At 34.6% G+C, this 14,923-nt stretch overlaps 1 protein-coding gene across 1 annotated transcript; it reads right to left on the bottom strand.

Moving 5' to 3' along the window:
• Positions 1-7,249: 7,249 nt before the first annotated feature.
• On the bottom strand, positions 7,250-14,923 carry LOC135141562 (uncharacterized). The gene is made up of 4 exons (XM_064072777.1): positions 14,488-14,923; positions 7,896-8,132; positions 7,739-7,831; positions 7,250-7,681 (listed from the first exon to the last, which is right to left on the bottom strand). Exons 1-4 carry the CDS (start codon positions 14,555-14,557, stop codon positions 7,368-7,370), a joined length of 714 nt encoding a protein of 237 aa, XP_063928847.1. The 5' UTR covers positions 14,558-14,923; the 3' UTR covers positions 7,250-7,367.

A 14,923-nucleotide genomic window follows, 5' to 3' on the forward strand; every position in this document is an offset into this window, starting at 1 on the left:
CCTAGAAAAAGAAGGATTTTACAATTAAGCTCCGCCCCTCGGCTCACGATAAATAAAACAAATCTTCAGAATTGGGATAGGGTGGGTGGGCGGGGCTTATAATTTGCCCTTTTTTTCTTAATGTACATAATCTTCTTTTCACAGCAAGAAACTTAAAACATGGTTAAAATCGTAAATTTTCGTAAGCACATATGGTTTTTGCAATTATGGGGCGGAGCCTAATTGCAAAATCGATATTACCTTATACAGATTTTCCATTATAAACCTGTTTTAAGTTTCTTATTGCCGAAATAAGTCTACACATATTAAGATGATTTTTTTTATTCGCCATGAACCAAGCGGACCTTAACTGCAAAATACTTACATCACAATTGAGATCGGAACCTTTTTTTAGTTACTTATCGTTTTATTTGAACAACACGGTAATTAAACAGGTTTTCAGTTTCTTGTTAGGACAAGATTTCGTATATTAAAAAAAAACTAACAAAATATAAGCCCCGCCCACCCACCCCCTCTCAATTGTGATGATTTTTTTATTCATCGTGAGCTGACGGCGGAGCTTAGTTACAAAATCCTCATTTCTCCACAAGACATTACCATGTGAAATATGTTCTTGAAACAGTAAAATTTTGGAAAGAAATATGAATTTTGCAATTAAACTCCGCCGCTCGGTCTAACAACGAATAAAAAAAATCATTACAATTGAGATAGGGTGGGTGGGTGGGGCTTATATTTTGCCCTTTCTTCTTAATATACATAGTTTTTTTTTTCACAACAAGAAACTTAGACATGTTCAAAAATTTTGTAGGGAAATATGTATTTTGAAATTACGTCCCGCCCCTCGGTTTGACAAAGAATAAAAAACTCATCACAATTGAGATCGGGACTTTTTTTTTAGTTACTTATAATTTTATTTGAACAACACGGTAGTTAAATGAGTTTTCAGTTTCTTGTTAGGAAAAGATTTCGTATATTAAAAAAAAATGAACAAAATATAAGCCCCGCCCACCCACCCCCTCTCAATTGTGATGATTTTTTTATTCATCATGAGCCGAGGGCGGAGCTTAGTTACAAAATCCTCATTTCTCCATAAAAAATTACCATGTGAAATATCTTCTTGAAAGAGTAAAATTTTGGAAGGAAATATGGATTTTGCAATTAAACTCCGCCGCTCGGTCTAACAACGAATAAAAAAAATCATTACAATTGAGACAGGGTGGGTGGGTGGGGCTTATATTTTGTCCTTTCTTCTTAATATACATAATCTTTTTTTCACAACAGGAAATTTAAACATGTTCAAAATTGTTGTAAAGAAATATGTATTTTGAAATTATGCTCTGGCCTTTGGTCTGATAACGAATAAAAAATTCATCACAATTGAGATCGGGACTTTTTTTTAGTTACTTATAGTTTTATTTGAACAACACGGTAGTTAAATAAGTTTCCAGTTTCTTGTTAGGAAAGGATTTCGTATATTAAAAAAAAAAATGAACAAAATATAAGCCCCGCCCGCCCACCCCCTCTCAATTCTCAAATCTATCAAGTCGACATATCATCTTTGGAAAAGATTCAACGTAGATTCCTGAAATTTCTATGTTTCACTAATGATGGTGCCTATCCTCCACAAGGGTTCCCAAATGATTTACTATTACGACGTTTCCATATTCAAAGTTTATCTTGCCGCAGATATGTGACTTCTATTATTATGTTATACAATCTAATACACGGACGAGTAAAGTGTGATGATCTATTACTGCTTCTAAATTTTAGAGCACCTACAATAAATTTAAGATGTAATTCTGTATTTCAAATTCCAATACCAAGAACAAATGTTATGAGATCATCGCCTCTGTATCAAATGCTTAACAACTACACAATTATAGAGACCGACGTTGATATCTTTTGCTGCTCTGTTAAAAACATTAGAAGATTTTTTGCATTGTAGTGTTTGTATCTATGCATGTTATTTTCCTGTTTTAAATATATTGTCTTTCATTAATTGGGCCTCAGCCTGTCGAAGGACTATTACTAATAATAATAATAATAATAATAATAATAATAATAATTGTGAAGATTTTTTTTATTCATCGTGAGCCGAGGGCGGAGCTTAGTTACAAAATCGTCATTTCTCCACAAGAAATTACCATGTGAAATATATTCTTGAAAGAGTAAAATTTTGCAAAGAAATATGGTTTTTGCAATTAAACTCCGCCGCTCGGTCTGACAACGAATAAAAAAAATCATTACAATTGAGATAGGGTGGGTGGGTGGGGCTTATGTTTTGCCCTGTCTTCTTAATATACATACTCTTTTTCCCACAACAAGAAACATAAACATGTTCAAAATTTTTGTAGGGAAATATGTATTTTGAAATTACGCTCTGCCTTTTGGTCTGACAACGAATAAAAAATTCATCACAACTGAGATTGGGACTTTTATTTAGTTACTTATAGTTTTATTTGAGCAACACGGTAGTTAAATAAGTTTTCAGTTTTTTGTTAGGAAAAGATTCCGTATATTAAAAAAAAATGAACAAAATATAAGCCCCGCCCACCCACCCCCTCGCAAATGTGATGATTTTTTTTATTCATCATGAGCCGAGGGCAGAGCTTAGCTACAAAATCCTCATTTCTCCATAAGAAATTACCATGTGAAATATATTCTTGAAAGAGTCAAATTTTGGAAAGAAATATGGATTTTGCAATTAAACTCGGCCGCTCGGTCTAACAACGAATAAAAAAAATCATTACAATTGAGATAGGGTGGGTGGGTGGGGCTTATGCTTTGCCCTGTCTTCTTAATATACATACTCTTTTTCCCACAACAAGAAACATAAACATGTTCAAAATTTTTGTAGGGAAATATGTATTTTGAAATTACGCTCTGCCTTTTGGTCTGACAACGAATAAAAAATTCATCACAACTGAGATTGGGACTTTTATTTAGTTAGTTATAGTTTTATTTGAGCAACACGGTAGTTAAATAAGTTTTCAGTTTTTTGTTAGGAAAAGATTCCGTATATTAAAAAAAATGAACAAAATATAAGCCCCGCCCACCCACCCCCTCGCAAATGTGATGATTTTTTTTATTCATCATGAGCCGAGGGCAGAGCTTAGCTACAAAATCCTCATTTCTCCATAAGAAATTACCATGTGAAATATATTCTTGAAAGAGTCAAATTTTGGAAAGAAATATGGATTTTGCAATTAAACTCGGCCGCTCGGTCTAACAACGAATAAAAAAAATCATTACAATTGAGATAGGGTGGGTGGGTGGGGCTTATGTTTTGCCCGGTCTTCTTAGTATACATACTCTTTTTCCCACAACAAGAAACTTAAACATGTTCAAAATTTTTGTAGGGAAATATGTATTTTGAAATTACGCTCTGCCCTTTGGTCTAACAACGAATACAAAATTCATCACACTTGAGATCGGGACTTTTTTTAGTTACTTATAGTTTTATTTGAACAACACGGTAGTCAAATAAGTTTTCAGTTTCTTGTTAGGAAAAGATTTCGTATATTAAAAAAAAATGAACAAAATATAAGCCCCACCCACCCACCCCCTTTCAATTGTGATGATTTTTCTTATTCATCGTGAGCCGAGGGCGGAGTTTAGTTACAAAATCCTCGTTTCTCCATAAGACATTACCATGTGAAATATGTTCTTAAAAGAGTAAAATTTGCAGAGAAATATGGATTTTGCAATTAAACTCCGCCGCTCGGTCTAACAACGAATAAAAAAATCATTACAATTGAGATAGGGTGGGCTTATATTTTGCTCTTTCTTCTTAATATACATAGTCTTTTTTCACAACAAGAAACTTAAAACATGTTGAAAATTTTTGTAGGGAAATATGTATTTTGAAATTACGCTTGGCCCTTTGGTCTGACAACGAATAAAAATTCATCATAATTGAGATCGGGACTTTTTTTAGTTACTTATAATTTTATTTGAACAACACGGTAGTTAAATAAGTTTTCAGTTTCTTGTTAGGAAAAGATTCCGTATATTAAAAAAAATTAACAAAATATAAGTCCCGCCCACCCACCCCCTCTCAATTGTGATGATTTTTTTATTCATCATGACCCGAGGGCGGAGCTTAGTTACAAAATCCTCATTTCTCCATAAGAAATTACCATGTGAAATATATTCTTGAAAGAGTAAAATTTTGGAAGAAAATATGGATTTTGCAATTAAACTCCGCCGCTCGGTCTGACAACGAAAAAAAAATCATTACAATTGAGATAGGGTGGGTGGGTCGGGCTTATATTTTGCCCTTCCTTCTTAATATACATAGTCTTTTTTTCACAACAAGAAACTTAAACATGTTCAAAATTTTTGTAGGGAAATACGTATTTTGAAATTACCTCTCGGTCTGACAAAGAATAAAAAATTGATCACAATTGAGATTGGGACTTTTTTTAGTTACATATAGTTTTATTTAAACAACACAATAGTTAAATATGTTTTTAGTTTCTTGCAATGTACGAAATATGAAAACTGTCTTTGTATAACATGTCCTACATGGTAATTTCTTGTAGAGAAATAATAAGGATTTTGCAATTCATCTCCGCCCCTCGGCTCACGATGAATAAAAAAAATCATCAGAATCGGGATAGGGTGGGTGGGCGGGGCTTATATTTTGGATTTTTTTTCTAAACATACATATCTATCGTTTTACAACAAGAAACTTAAAACATGGTTAAAATGGTACATTTTTGCGAGGAAATGTGGATTTGGCAATTATGGGGCGGAGTCTAATTGCAAATCGATATTTCGTTGTAAAAATTTTCAATTTTAAACATGTTTTAAGTTTCATGTTGTGCAAGGAAGTCTACACGTATTAAAACAAAAAGGCAAAGTGTAGCCCTATTTCAATTGTGATGATTTTTTTTATTCGCCGTGAACCAAGCGGAGCTTAACTGCAAAATACTTATCTTTTTACAAGAAATTATAAACATGTTTTTGAGCATCGTGTTGTTCAAAGAATACTATGTATATTAAAAAAATGCAAAATATACACCCCGCCCACCCACCCCATCTCAATTGTGATGATCTTTTTTTATACTTAGAAACTTAAAACACGTTTAAAATTGTACATTTTTTTAAAGAAATATGGATTTTGCAATTAGGTTCCTCCCCTAGGTCTGCCAACGAATGAAAACTTCATTGCTATTTAGGTCAGGGCAGGTATGGGTGGGACTTAATCTTTGGCTTTAATGATTTCTTATTATACATAGTATTCTTTGAATAACACGATATGCAAAAACAGGTCTTACATGGTATTTTCATGTAGAGAAATAATCTCTATAATAATAATCAATAATAATAATACGATGGTCAAAAACATATCTTACATGGTGATTTCTTGTAAAGAGATAATAAGGATTTTGCAGTTAAGCTCCGCCCCCTTGGCTCACGACGAATAAAAAAAATCATTACAATTGAGATAGGGCGGGTGGGCGGGGCTTATATTTTTCCTGCCGGTACGAAGGTATGAGTGCATACTTATGGTCATCGTTAGGCACAGCCGAAGTGGTCAATCAGACACATATTAAAAACGACGCCGCGACGTCAAGCGATAAATTTGGCTGGCCGACTGTGTAGTTCCAACCTTAGTGGCGTTTGATGCAGTTCATGATCTGATCAGGATCATGACGAAAATTGTGATGTTGAACAGTCATTTTTAATTCTTAAACCATTTTAACATCTAGGAGAACTCGTAGAACTGAGGAAAACCTAGAAAAAGTAGTAAGACTTCTCGAAGTTGTAGGCCACGACTGCGGCAATGAGAGAAGTTTGCTTATGGTACTTCTCCCTGCCTCTACAAAATTAAAAACCCAGTGATAGTTGTCCTCGGGTCTGCGCGGTACAACTCAATGCGGAACTACGGAACATTAGTACCGTTACAAGATATTTCAGTTCTATGATCAGTTACAACTAAAAATTAGAAAAAAAACAGTTAACTTTTTTAGTAAAACGGGCGGCGATTATCAGCGGCTATGCGCTTGAGAGCGTACTTATGGTACTTCTGACTGCCTCTAGAAAATTAGAAACCCAGTGACTGATTCTTTTAGTAAAATTAGTATACTTTCGTAGGGCTCTGAGAGCTAATCCTAATGTCAGTGGAACGGAAGGAGCTACGAGGTTCCGGTTTTCTTTGGTATTGTCGATCTCGTTGCTTTAAATTCTCCTTTAAACAACCAATAATGCCCATTTTTGACGTTCCAAACTTTGTGAAAACTGTAGTGGAAGAACAGAGCTGACTGACATATTAATGAGAGAGCGGGTGCGAGAGAGATAGAAAGAGAGAGTTTGTTGAAATAAAAATAAAGTTTTTGAAAAGGCAAAATGGCGTGGGTTTGCTTTAATCCAGCGTTCCTTTCAGCGCCATCTTGTCAAGAAATTGAAAATTGCGTCGTTTTGCACAATAATGAGGAATGTAAATCTGCAAACGCCTACCACGTCGCAATTTTAAGCGGAGAAGACAAACATAGCAAACTAAGTTATCTCGATGTATTTGTTATTCTATTAATGACATCGCCGGTTTGTTTGTTTGGTAGCAATCGGAATAACTACGGCCAACATAATTTTGTATTTTGGACAAAAGCAAATATGGCCTAACCCATAGCTTGAGCCTGATAAACCCGATTATCCGATTTAATGCGTACACTAGTCCGTGAAAGCAACGTCATACTGGCGATTGAAACAATCAAATATGCAAGCATGGCTAGCCTTCGGCTTCCTTCACCCATAGGGAATTACCTCCAGTTATATCCCTCTTCAACGGACTGATTTATTATTCTTTTTGTCAGACGGTGTACAAACATCCATATTAACTCGACTCAACACAATGCTAATAGCGGACGAAATCGCGTTATTTGCTTCGGAGTGGCTCGTCGATGGTCCAAAATGATCCGATTTTTTAGCATGCGCTCCTACACTTGAAACAAGGAGTAATAAACGGAAGCGATAGTCCTAAAGGAAAGGTTTTTATTAATTACGATTTAATGAAGCGATCGTGGGAGACGAATTTGGAAAAAAATGAGAAAGAATATTTAAAATATTGATTAACCTGACAATTCCAGATGACATTTACACAATAGAACGCGGAACGTCAGATTCAACAGATTTAGATTGATTCGCGCACTCGAAGGTTACAAGTTGTGTTAGCGGCACGCATTAAGCAATGAATAAACAACGCCTTTTAACTTTTCATAACATTTATTCAACAATAAATCAACAACAAGCTTCAATTCTACTCACGTAGCTACTTTAAACTAGATCAATAAATAATGAAAGGTGATGCGAGATAACGCGGCTATTTTCTCATACGGTCGAACAGCGAAACGAAAAGTACAATTCTAAGGTTTTGGTTTACTGTATTTAATTTCCGTGACCTGGTCATAAATATCAGAGCCTATCTGATTCTCGGTGGTGGAAGATGGAAGTATTTCCATATCTCCAGGTTTCACTAAAGCCACTCCATCATTTCCCATTCTCATGCAATCGAAATGCAAAACAAGTACAGTTTCTCTCTGAATGCGGGTTTCAAAATCGAAGCACATGTGTAAATTTTGACCCGGAGTATAGATATCGAATAATCTCGCACAGGCTTCGATCGAGATTGGGATGTAAGGTAACGCCATTGGAAGACACACCGGTGAAGGGTTTTTAGCTAAAACCAAAAACCTCGTACACGCAATCAAATTTCGAAATTAGTTTCCATACATACCCGAAACGCTGTTTGTATACACCGAATTTCCATCCATCACCATGTTCATATTGATGGCAAACTCGTAAGGGTCATAGGTAAAATTCATACAACCTGGAACATTGTACACGCACAAAGACTAAAAATTCAATACCCAATCTGTTTTAGTCTTAATTACCTTCCCTATTGAAATTGAACTGGTCTAATTTTAAGCCGAGGCAACAGCCACACGTTAGCTCCTGGCAACTGCATCCATTACTCCTAAAACCAATTCGACGGAGAACTCCCCTAGACTTTGTAGATGATTGGTCATTCGCACTTGACGCGTTCGTCAAGCTGTTCTCAATAGACGTCATTCGAAAAGGAATGTGAGTTTTGGGGTCGTAGTATACCATCATTGATTCCACATTACTCTCTGAAACATATAACGAATTAATGTGCCGACCTTGCCAGATTCGCGCCTCCGACACCCCCATTTCCCTCGTCGCAGCAAAAAACGCACACTCGATATTAATTAAAGCAAGATTTTTTATAAATAAAATAAATAACAACGGATTTTACAAAAAGCCTTGTGTTTTCGTGTTTGGTAAAATCGGTCCGTCACAATACCCCCTTATTAAAAAAAAAAAATTTCGCGCGATTCACTAGGCATGGAATAAACTTAAAGTGGCTCTTAAATTACGCGCTTAAAGCTTTTTCCTTGAATGAAACTTTTACTATTTTCCAAATTTGACAAATGTTACATATTTACGATATTGCAGCGGAAAGTGTAGGTTACTCTGCGTGAGAAATTACACACAGCTGAAAGTTCACAACGGCGAAAATACCGAAGGAATAAAAAACAGAACATTTGAATTGATGTGGTTTTATTTTATACATTTACATATAACACCTTATACGTATGGAATAAATCACCGAAACTCGAAGTGTTCACGCATTAACTTACGTGTGTGTGGCCATTTGTTTGGATTTAAATTTAAAATAGATCCGTGCGGAGTAGAAGTCATAAATCGCGATCGATCTCGAATTTTTTACTATGAGAAGCTGGAAAATAATTATCGAGAAACTGATAAAAACATAGAAGCAAAGGAAGCTCGATCAAAGTATCTATCAATTACTGTCATTAAAATTATTTAGAACGTTCGTGCTTGGTTAAAATACATCAAACGTTCCGTAACGACCGCACGACTATCCGGCTTCTAGCGAGTTATTTGAAAATAATTTGCTAAACATCCGCAAAACCAAAACGGCAGCGCCAGCGAATAACAAAATTCGAAATTTTACGTCGAGATGCAATTTCTCGAAACTGACTCGCTTTCTTTATACTTTTATACGTTTCCAAAATCAGACTAGCTACTTTGTTCTCTGCTCTTTGAAACAAAATCGTTTAAATGGCATTTCCCTATCTACCGTTGGGACTGCTCCAAAAATAAATATTGCATGTAATGGTGTTCCGACAATATGTACAAACTTTTAGCAAAATAAGATTTTCTGAGATCCAGATGATAAAAATTTATTTCGTTCATGCAAATGAAGTTGCCGTAAGTGATACAAACGGCCAACTTGGAGCAGAAAACACGTTATGGACGGAATTAAATTTTTTCGAATCTTTTGTTCTTAGCGTTTCAGCACGTTGCAAATCGCCCGGATATTTCCTCGTTGCACGTTTCGGATAATCACCGCTGCATTACCTCCACCGACACCTGAATACCCGATTTTCACAAATGCGAAATTATTAAAATAGTGGACCAGTTTAGAGGAACTAACAAGCTTTCGCGAATCCCTCTAGTACACTCCGTTCAAAAAATTACAATTTACATACTTATATCGGGGTACGCCTGATGGTCAACTAGAACAGAAATTTAAAAAATCACACGATATTTGTTTTTTTACTTATTTATGTAGTCCGTTCAGAAAATTGATATATAATATATAATAAATAAAATTATGTATATATTTTTTTTCCGAAGTTTTATTTTGATAATCGCAGTACATTAAAAAATATACAGCTGTTACGAGTAACAGTGTAAAAAACTAAATGACACCCTGTAAATGTGTTTGGACACCCTTTAGTCTTCTTTGTATAACACGATTACTTAAGAACATATTTCACATGGTAATTTCTCGTAGAAAAATAAGGATTTTACAATTAAGCTCCGCCTCTCAGCTTACAACGAATAAAAAAAAGCATCAGAATTGAAATAGGGTGGGTGGGCGGGGCTTATATTTTGCTGTTTTTTAATATCCATAGCCATTTTTTCACAATAAGAAACTTAAAACATGGTTAAACTGGTCCCTTTCTATAAGCAAATGTGGATTTTGCAAATATGGGGCGGAGGGTAATTGCAAAATCGATATTTCTTTGTACAAGTTTTCAATTTTAAACATGTTTTAAGTTTCATGTTATGAAAAGAAGTCTACATGTATTAAAACAAAAAGGCAAAATGTAAGCCCGCCCACCCGCCCTGTCTAAATTGTGATGAATTTCTTATTCGCTATGAACCAAGGAGGCGGAGCTTAACTGCAAAATACTTATTATTTTACAACAAATTAAAAACATGTTTTCGAGTAACGTGTGGTTCAAAGAATACTATGTATATTAAGAAAAAAAGACAAAATATATACCCCGCCCACCCACCCCATCGCTATTGTGATGTTTTTTTTATTTTTAGAAACTTAAAACACGTTTAAAATGGTACATTTTTGTAAGGAAAAGTGGAGGCGGAGCTTAACTGCAAAATACTTATTTTTTTACAACAAATTAAAAACATGTTTTCGAGTAACGTGTGGTTCAAAGAATACTATGTATGTTAAGAAAAAAAAACAAAATATTAACCCCGCCCACCCACCCCCTCTCAATTGTGATGAATTTTTTATTCTTACAAACTGAAAACATGTTGAAAATGGTCAATTTTTGTAAGGAAATATGAATTTTGCCATTAGGCTCCGCCCCTAGGTCTGCCAACGAATGAAAACTTCATTACTATTTAGATCAGAGCAGGTATGGTTGGGGCTTAATCTTTGGCTTTAATGTTTTCTTATTATACATAGTATTCTTTGAATCACACGATATGCAAAAACATGTCTTACATGGTATTTTCTTGTAGAGAAATAATCTCTGGACCATAATACAATACAATTGAGATAGGGCGGGTGGGCGGGGCTTATATTTGCCTTTTTTTTCTTAATATGTGTAGTCATCTTTTCACAACAAGAACCTTAAAACATGTTTCAAATGTTAACTTTGTATAGGGAAATACCGATGAACAACGAATGAAAAATTCATCATGATTGAGATCCAGACCAATGAGTGGGAATTCTCTTTTGATTTTCTTTTTTAATTAGTACATTTAGTTTTCTTTATATAACATGATTACTTAAGAACATATTTCACATGGTAATTTCTCGTAGAAAAATAAGGATTTTACAGCTCCGCCCCTCAGCTTACAACGAATCAAAAAATCATCAGAACTAAGATGGGGCGGGTGGGCGGGGCTTATATTTTGCCTCTTTTGTCTTAATATTCATATATTTTCCAAACAAGAAACTTAACACATGATTAAAATGGTACATTTCTCCAAAGAAGTACCATTTTAATTATCTGTTAAGTTTCTTGTTATGAAGAGAAGTCTACACATACTAAAACAAAAAGACAAAGTGTAAGCCCGCCCACCCACCCTATCTCAACTGTGATGATTTTTTTTATTCGCCGTGAAACAAAGGGGCGGAGCTTAACTGCAAACTACTTATTTTTCTACAAGATATTCAAAACATGTTCTTGATTATCGTGTTGTTCAAATAGTACTACGCATATTAAAAAAAAAGCTAAATATAAAACCCCGCCCACCCCCCCCCATCTCAATTGTGATGACCCTTTTTAATTTTAGAAACTTAAAACACGTTAAAAATGATAAATTTTTGTAAGGAAATATGGATTCTGCAATTAGGCTCCGCCCCCAAGTCTGCCAACGAATGAAGACTTCATTACTATTTATATCAGAGCTGCTATGGCTATACCTAGTATTCTTTGAATAATACGATACGCAAAAACATGTCTAACATGGTAATTTCTTGAGAAATAATCTCTAGACGATAAAAAAATTCATCACAATTGAGGTAGGTCGGGTGGGTGGGGCTTATATTTTTCCTATTTTTCTTAATATGTGTAGTTATTTTTTCACAACAAGAAACTTAAAACAAGTTTATAATGGTAAATTTACCATTGTAAATTAAATTTGTGTAGGGAAGTACGGATTTCACACGGTAATTTCTCGTACAAAAATAAGGATTTTACAATTAAACTCCGCCCCTCAGCTTACAACGAATAAAAAAAATATCAGAATTGAGACAGGGTGGGTGGGCGGGGCTTATATTTTGCTTTCTTCCTTGATATACATAGCCATCTTTTCACAACAAGAAACCTAAAACATGGTTAAAATGGTACATTTTTGCAAGGAAATATGGATTTTGCAATTATGGGGCGGAGCCTAATTGCAAAATCGTTATTTCCTTATACAAACATGTTTTAGTTTCCTGTTATGAAACAAAGTCTACACATGTTAAAACAAATAATCAAAATGTAAGCCCGCCCACCCGCCCTATCTCAATTGTGATGATTTTTTTTTATTCACCGTGAACCAAGGGGGCGGAGCTTAAGTGCGAAATTCTTATTTCTTTACAAGAACTTCTTTTTGAGTATCGTGTTGTTCAAAGAATTCTATGTATATTAAGAAAAAAAGGCAAAATATCTACCCCGCCCACCCACCCCATCGCAATTGTGATGATTTTTTTTTATTCTTTGAAACTTGAAACACGTTTAAAAAGGTAAATTTTTGTAAGGGAAAGTGGATTTTGCAATTAGGCTCCGTTCCTAGGTCTACCAACTAATGAAAACTTCATTACAATTTACATCAGGGCAGGCATATTTAGGTGGGGCTTAATCTTTGGCTTTAATTTTTTCTTAATATATGTACAAAGTATTCTTTGAATAATATAATACTCAAAAACATGTCTTACATGGTAATTTTTTATAAAGAGATAATAAGGATTTTGCAGTTAAATTCATCACAATTGAGATAGGGTGGGTGGGCGGGATTTATATTTTGCCTTTTTTCTTAATATACGTAGTCGTCTTTTCAGAACAAGAAACTTGAGACATGATTAAAATGATAAATTCTTGTAGACAAATATGGATCTTGCAAATAAGCCCCGCCCCTCGATCTGACAACGAATGAAAAATTCATCACAACTGAGAATTAAGATGACGGCGGGTAATATACATACTATTCTTTAGAGAACACGATACTCAAAAACATGTTTTTAATTTTTCGTAGAGAAATAAGGATTTTGCAGTTAAGCTCCGCCCCTCTGGCCCACAACGAATAAAAAAATCATCACAATTGAGATAGGGCGGGTGGGTGGGGCTACATTTTTCCTGTTTTTCTTAATATGTGTAGACTTATTTCGACAAGAGGAAACGCCTTTAAATACGGCAAAAGTTGAACATCAAAGTTACTATCAACGGCAACTTGGCAACGGAGTTTATAAATGACAATTTTCAGCTCTAAAATCAACGTCAGCGGGAAGTTTAACGTCAACAACAAGTTGATAAATCCCACTTTTATTTTTGAAATTATGATGCGACATTGCCACGTTATGCCAATTTTCTTGAAATTTGTTAGCAATTAAAAGGTTTACAAAAAAATCACGGTAGGGTTGGTTTTTAAATTCTGTGTTACAACATTTTGTGGAGAGATATTTTATAATTGCATCTTATTTTACATTTATTCTCTTTCCTTTTTGTTGAATATTTTCAATATTTGAATTTAGCTAAAGCTAAAAATATTAAAAACGTGTGTAGAAATATTTTAAGAATCAAATATTTTGAAACTTAAATTATATAATTTAATTTATTTCGTATCCGTCTCAGCAAATCAAATATTGATCAGTTTCAGGTGCTTTTTTAAATTATTACATAAATAGTGAAACGCTAACCACAATTTGTTTATCCATCCTGTCCAAAAACGATCCAATTTTTTTTTAATGAATTACTGAATTGCAGTTTTTGGAAACAGACTTTCTTATAAATAGATTATGTGATTTTTTTATTAAGTATTACAAAAAAGATTCTGTCTTTCGTATTTTGACAATTTTAATAGACATGTCACCACTCAATCCGTTCGGTAAACAGACCGTCTGTCCGCGATTTTATTACACAGATAATCTTCAAAACTACCGCATTAATTGTTAACATTTGGGTATTTTAAGAGTGTGAAAATTATTTATACAGGTGTCCCAAAAAAAATTAATTAATATTAAATCAAAAACCCTATTTAGGCGGATTCCTTGACCTCCAAGGTTCAACCGATGTGGTAGCTGTACCAGGACAACTTCTACAGCTAACAAAACATGTTTGTATACATCACTGTAAAATTATCAACGATTTACAAAAACTCGGACTAGTTTTGGAGATAATAATGCTTTAGTAATATTAAATTTTAATATTTGTAGACGTGTTTAAAAGTAAAGTGTGCATATTAGTACCTACGTGGACAAAGAAACTTATTAATAATTCATTAATGATGCCTTTGGGGTTGAAAAAGTTCGCCTCAAGTGGAGTCATTTAATAATTGTTTTTAGGAATTAGTAATTCAAAGTCTGCCCCACACAAACAAAAAGTGTAAGCACTGACGGGTGCAAAATGGGGCAAAGGGTGAAAGCATTTTTTGTAATTAGTGATGAATATCTGCGTAATAATTAAAACGTCCTACCTTCAATATAGAATCCATTCATGGCACTAAACAATGTTATAACGAGACAAACATAAATAGCCTCATTCATATTTAAAATTAATTCGTCGACAATGCGTACGCGAGATCGATACTATGTTTCGATTGGCATTAACGGGTTCTGCGGTGAAATGTCAATTGCAGCAAGACGTTTTTCACCGGAGCCGATGTCACATTATAGGGGGAATTTGGGGTACGAGGTGCATTTGCGTAGGCACACGGCGGTGAAAAACACGTACGTGTCGAAAGCATTTATTGGCGTGGTTCACATATCAAACTATCATTTAATGTAATTAACAGTTAGAAAACTATTCGCTTCAATGGATTCACTCGCCAAGTTTCGTTACGAACGCAAGCCACGTCACAACTATGTCAACTCTGTGAATTGCTGTAAAATACAACTTCGACGCCAAACAAA

Source organism: Zophobas morio, unplaced genomic scaffold (genome assembly GCF_036711695.1).
Source record: "Zophobas morio isolate AGI-343-1 ecotype UQ-CSIRO unplaced genomic scaffold, CSIRO_AGI_Zmor_V1 ptg000044l, whole genome shotgun sequence".
NCBI lineage: Eukaryota > Metazoa > Arthropoda > Insecta > Coleoptera > Tenebrionidae > Zophobas > Zophobas morio.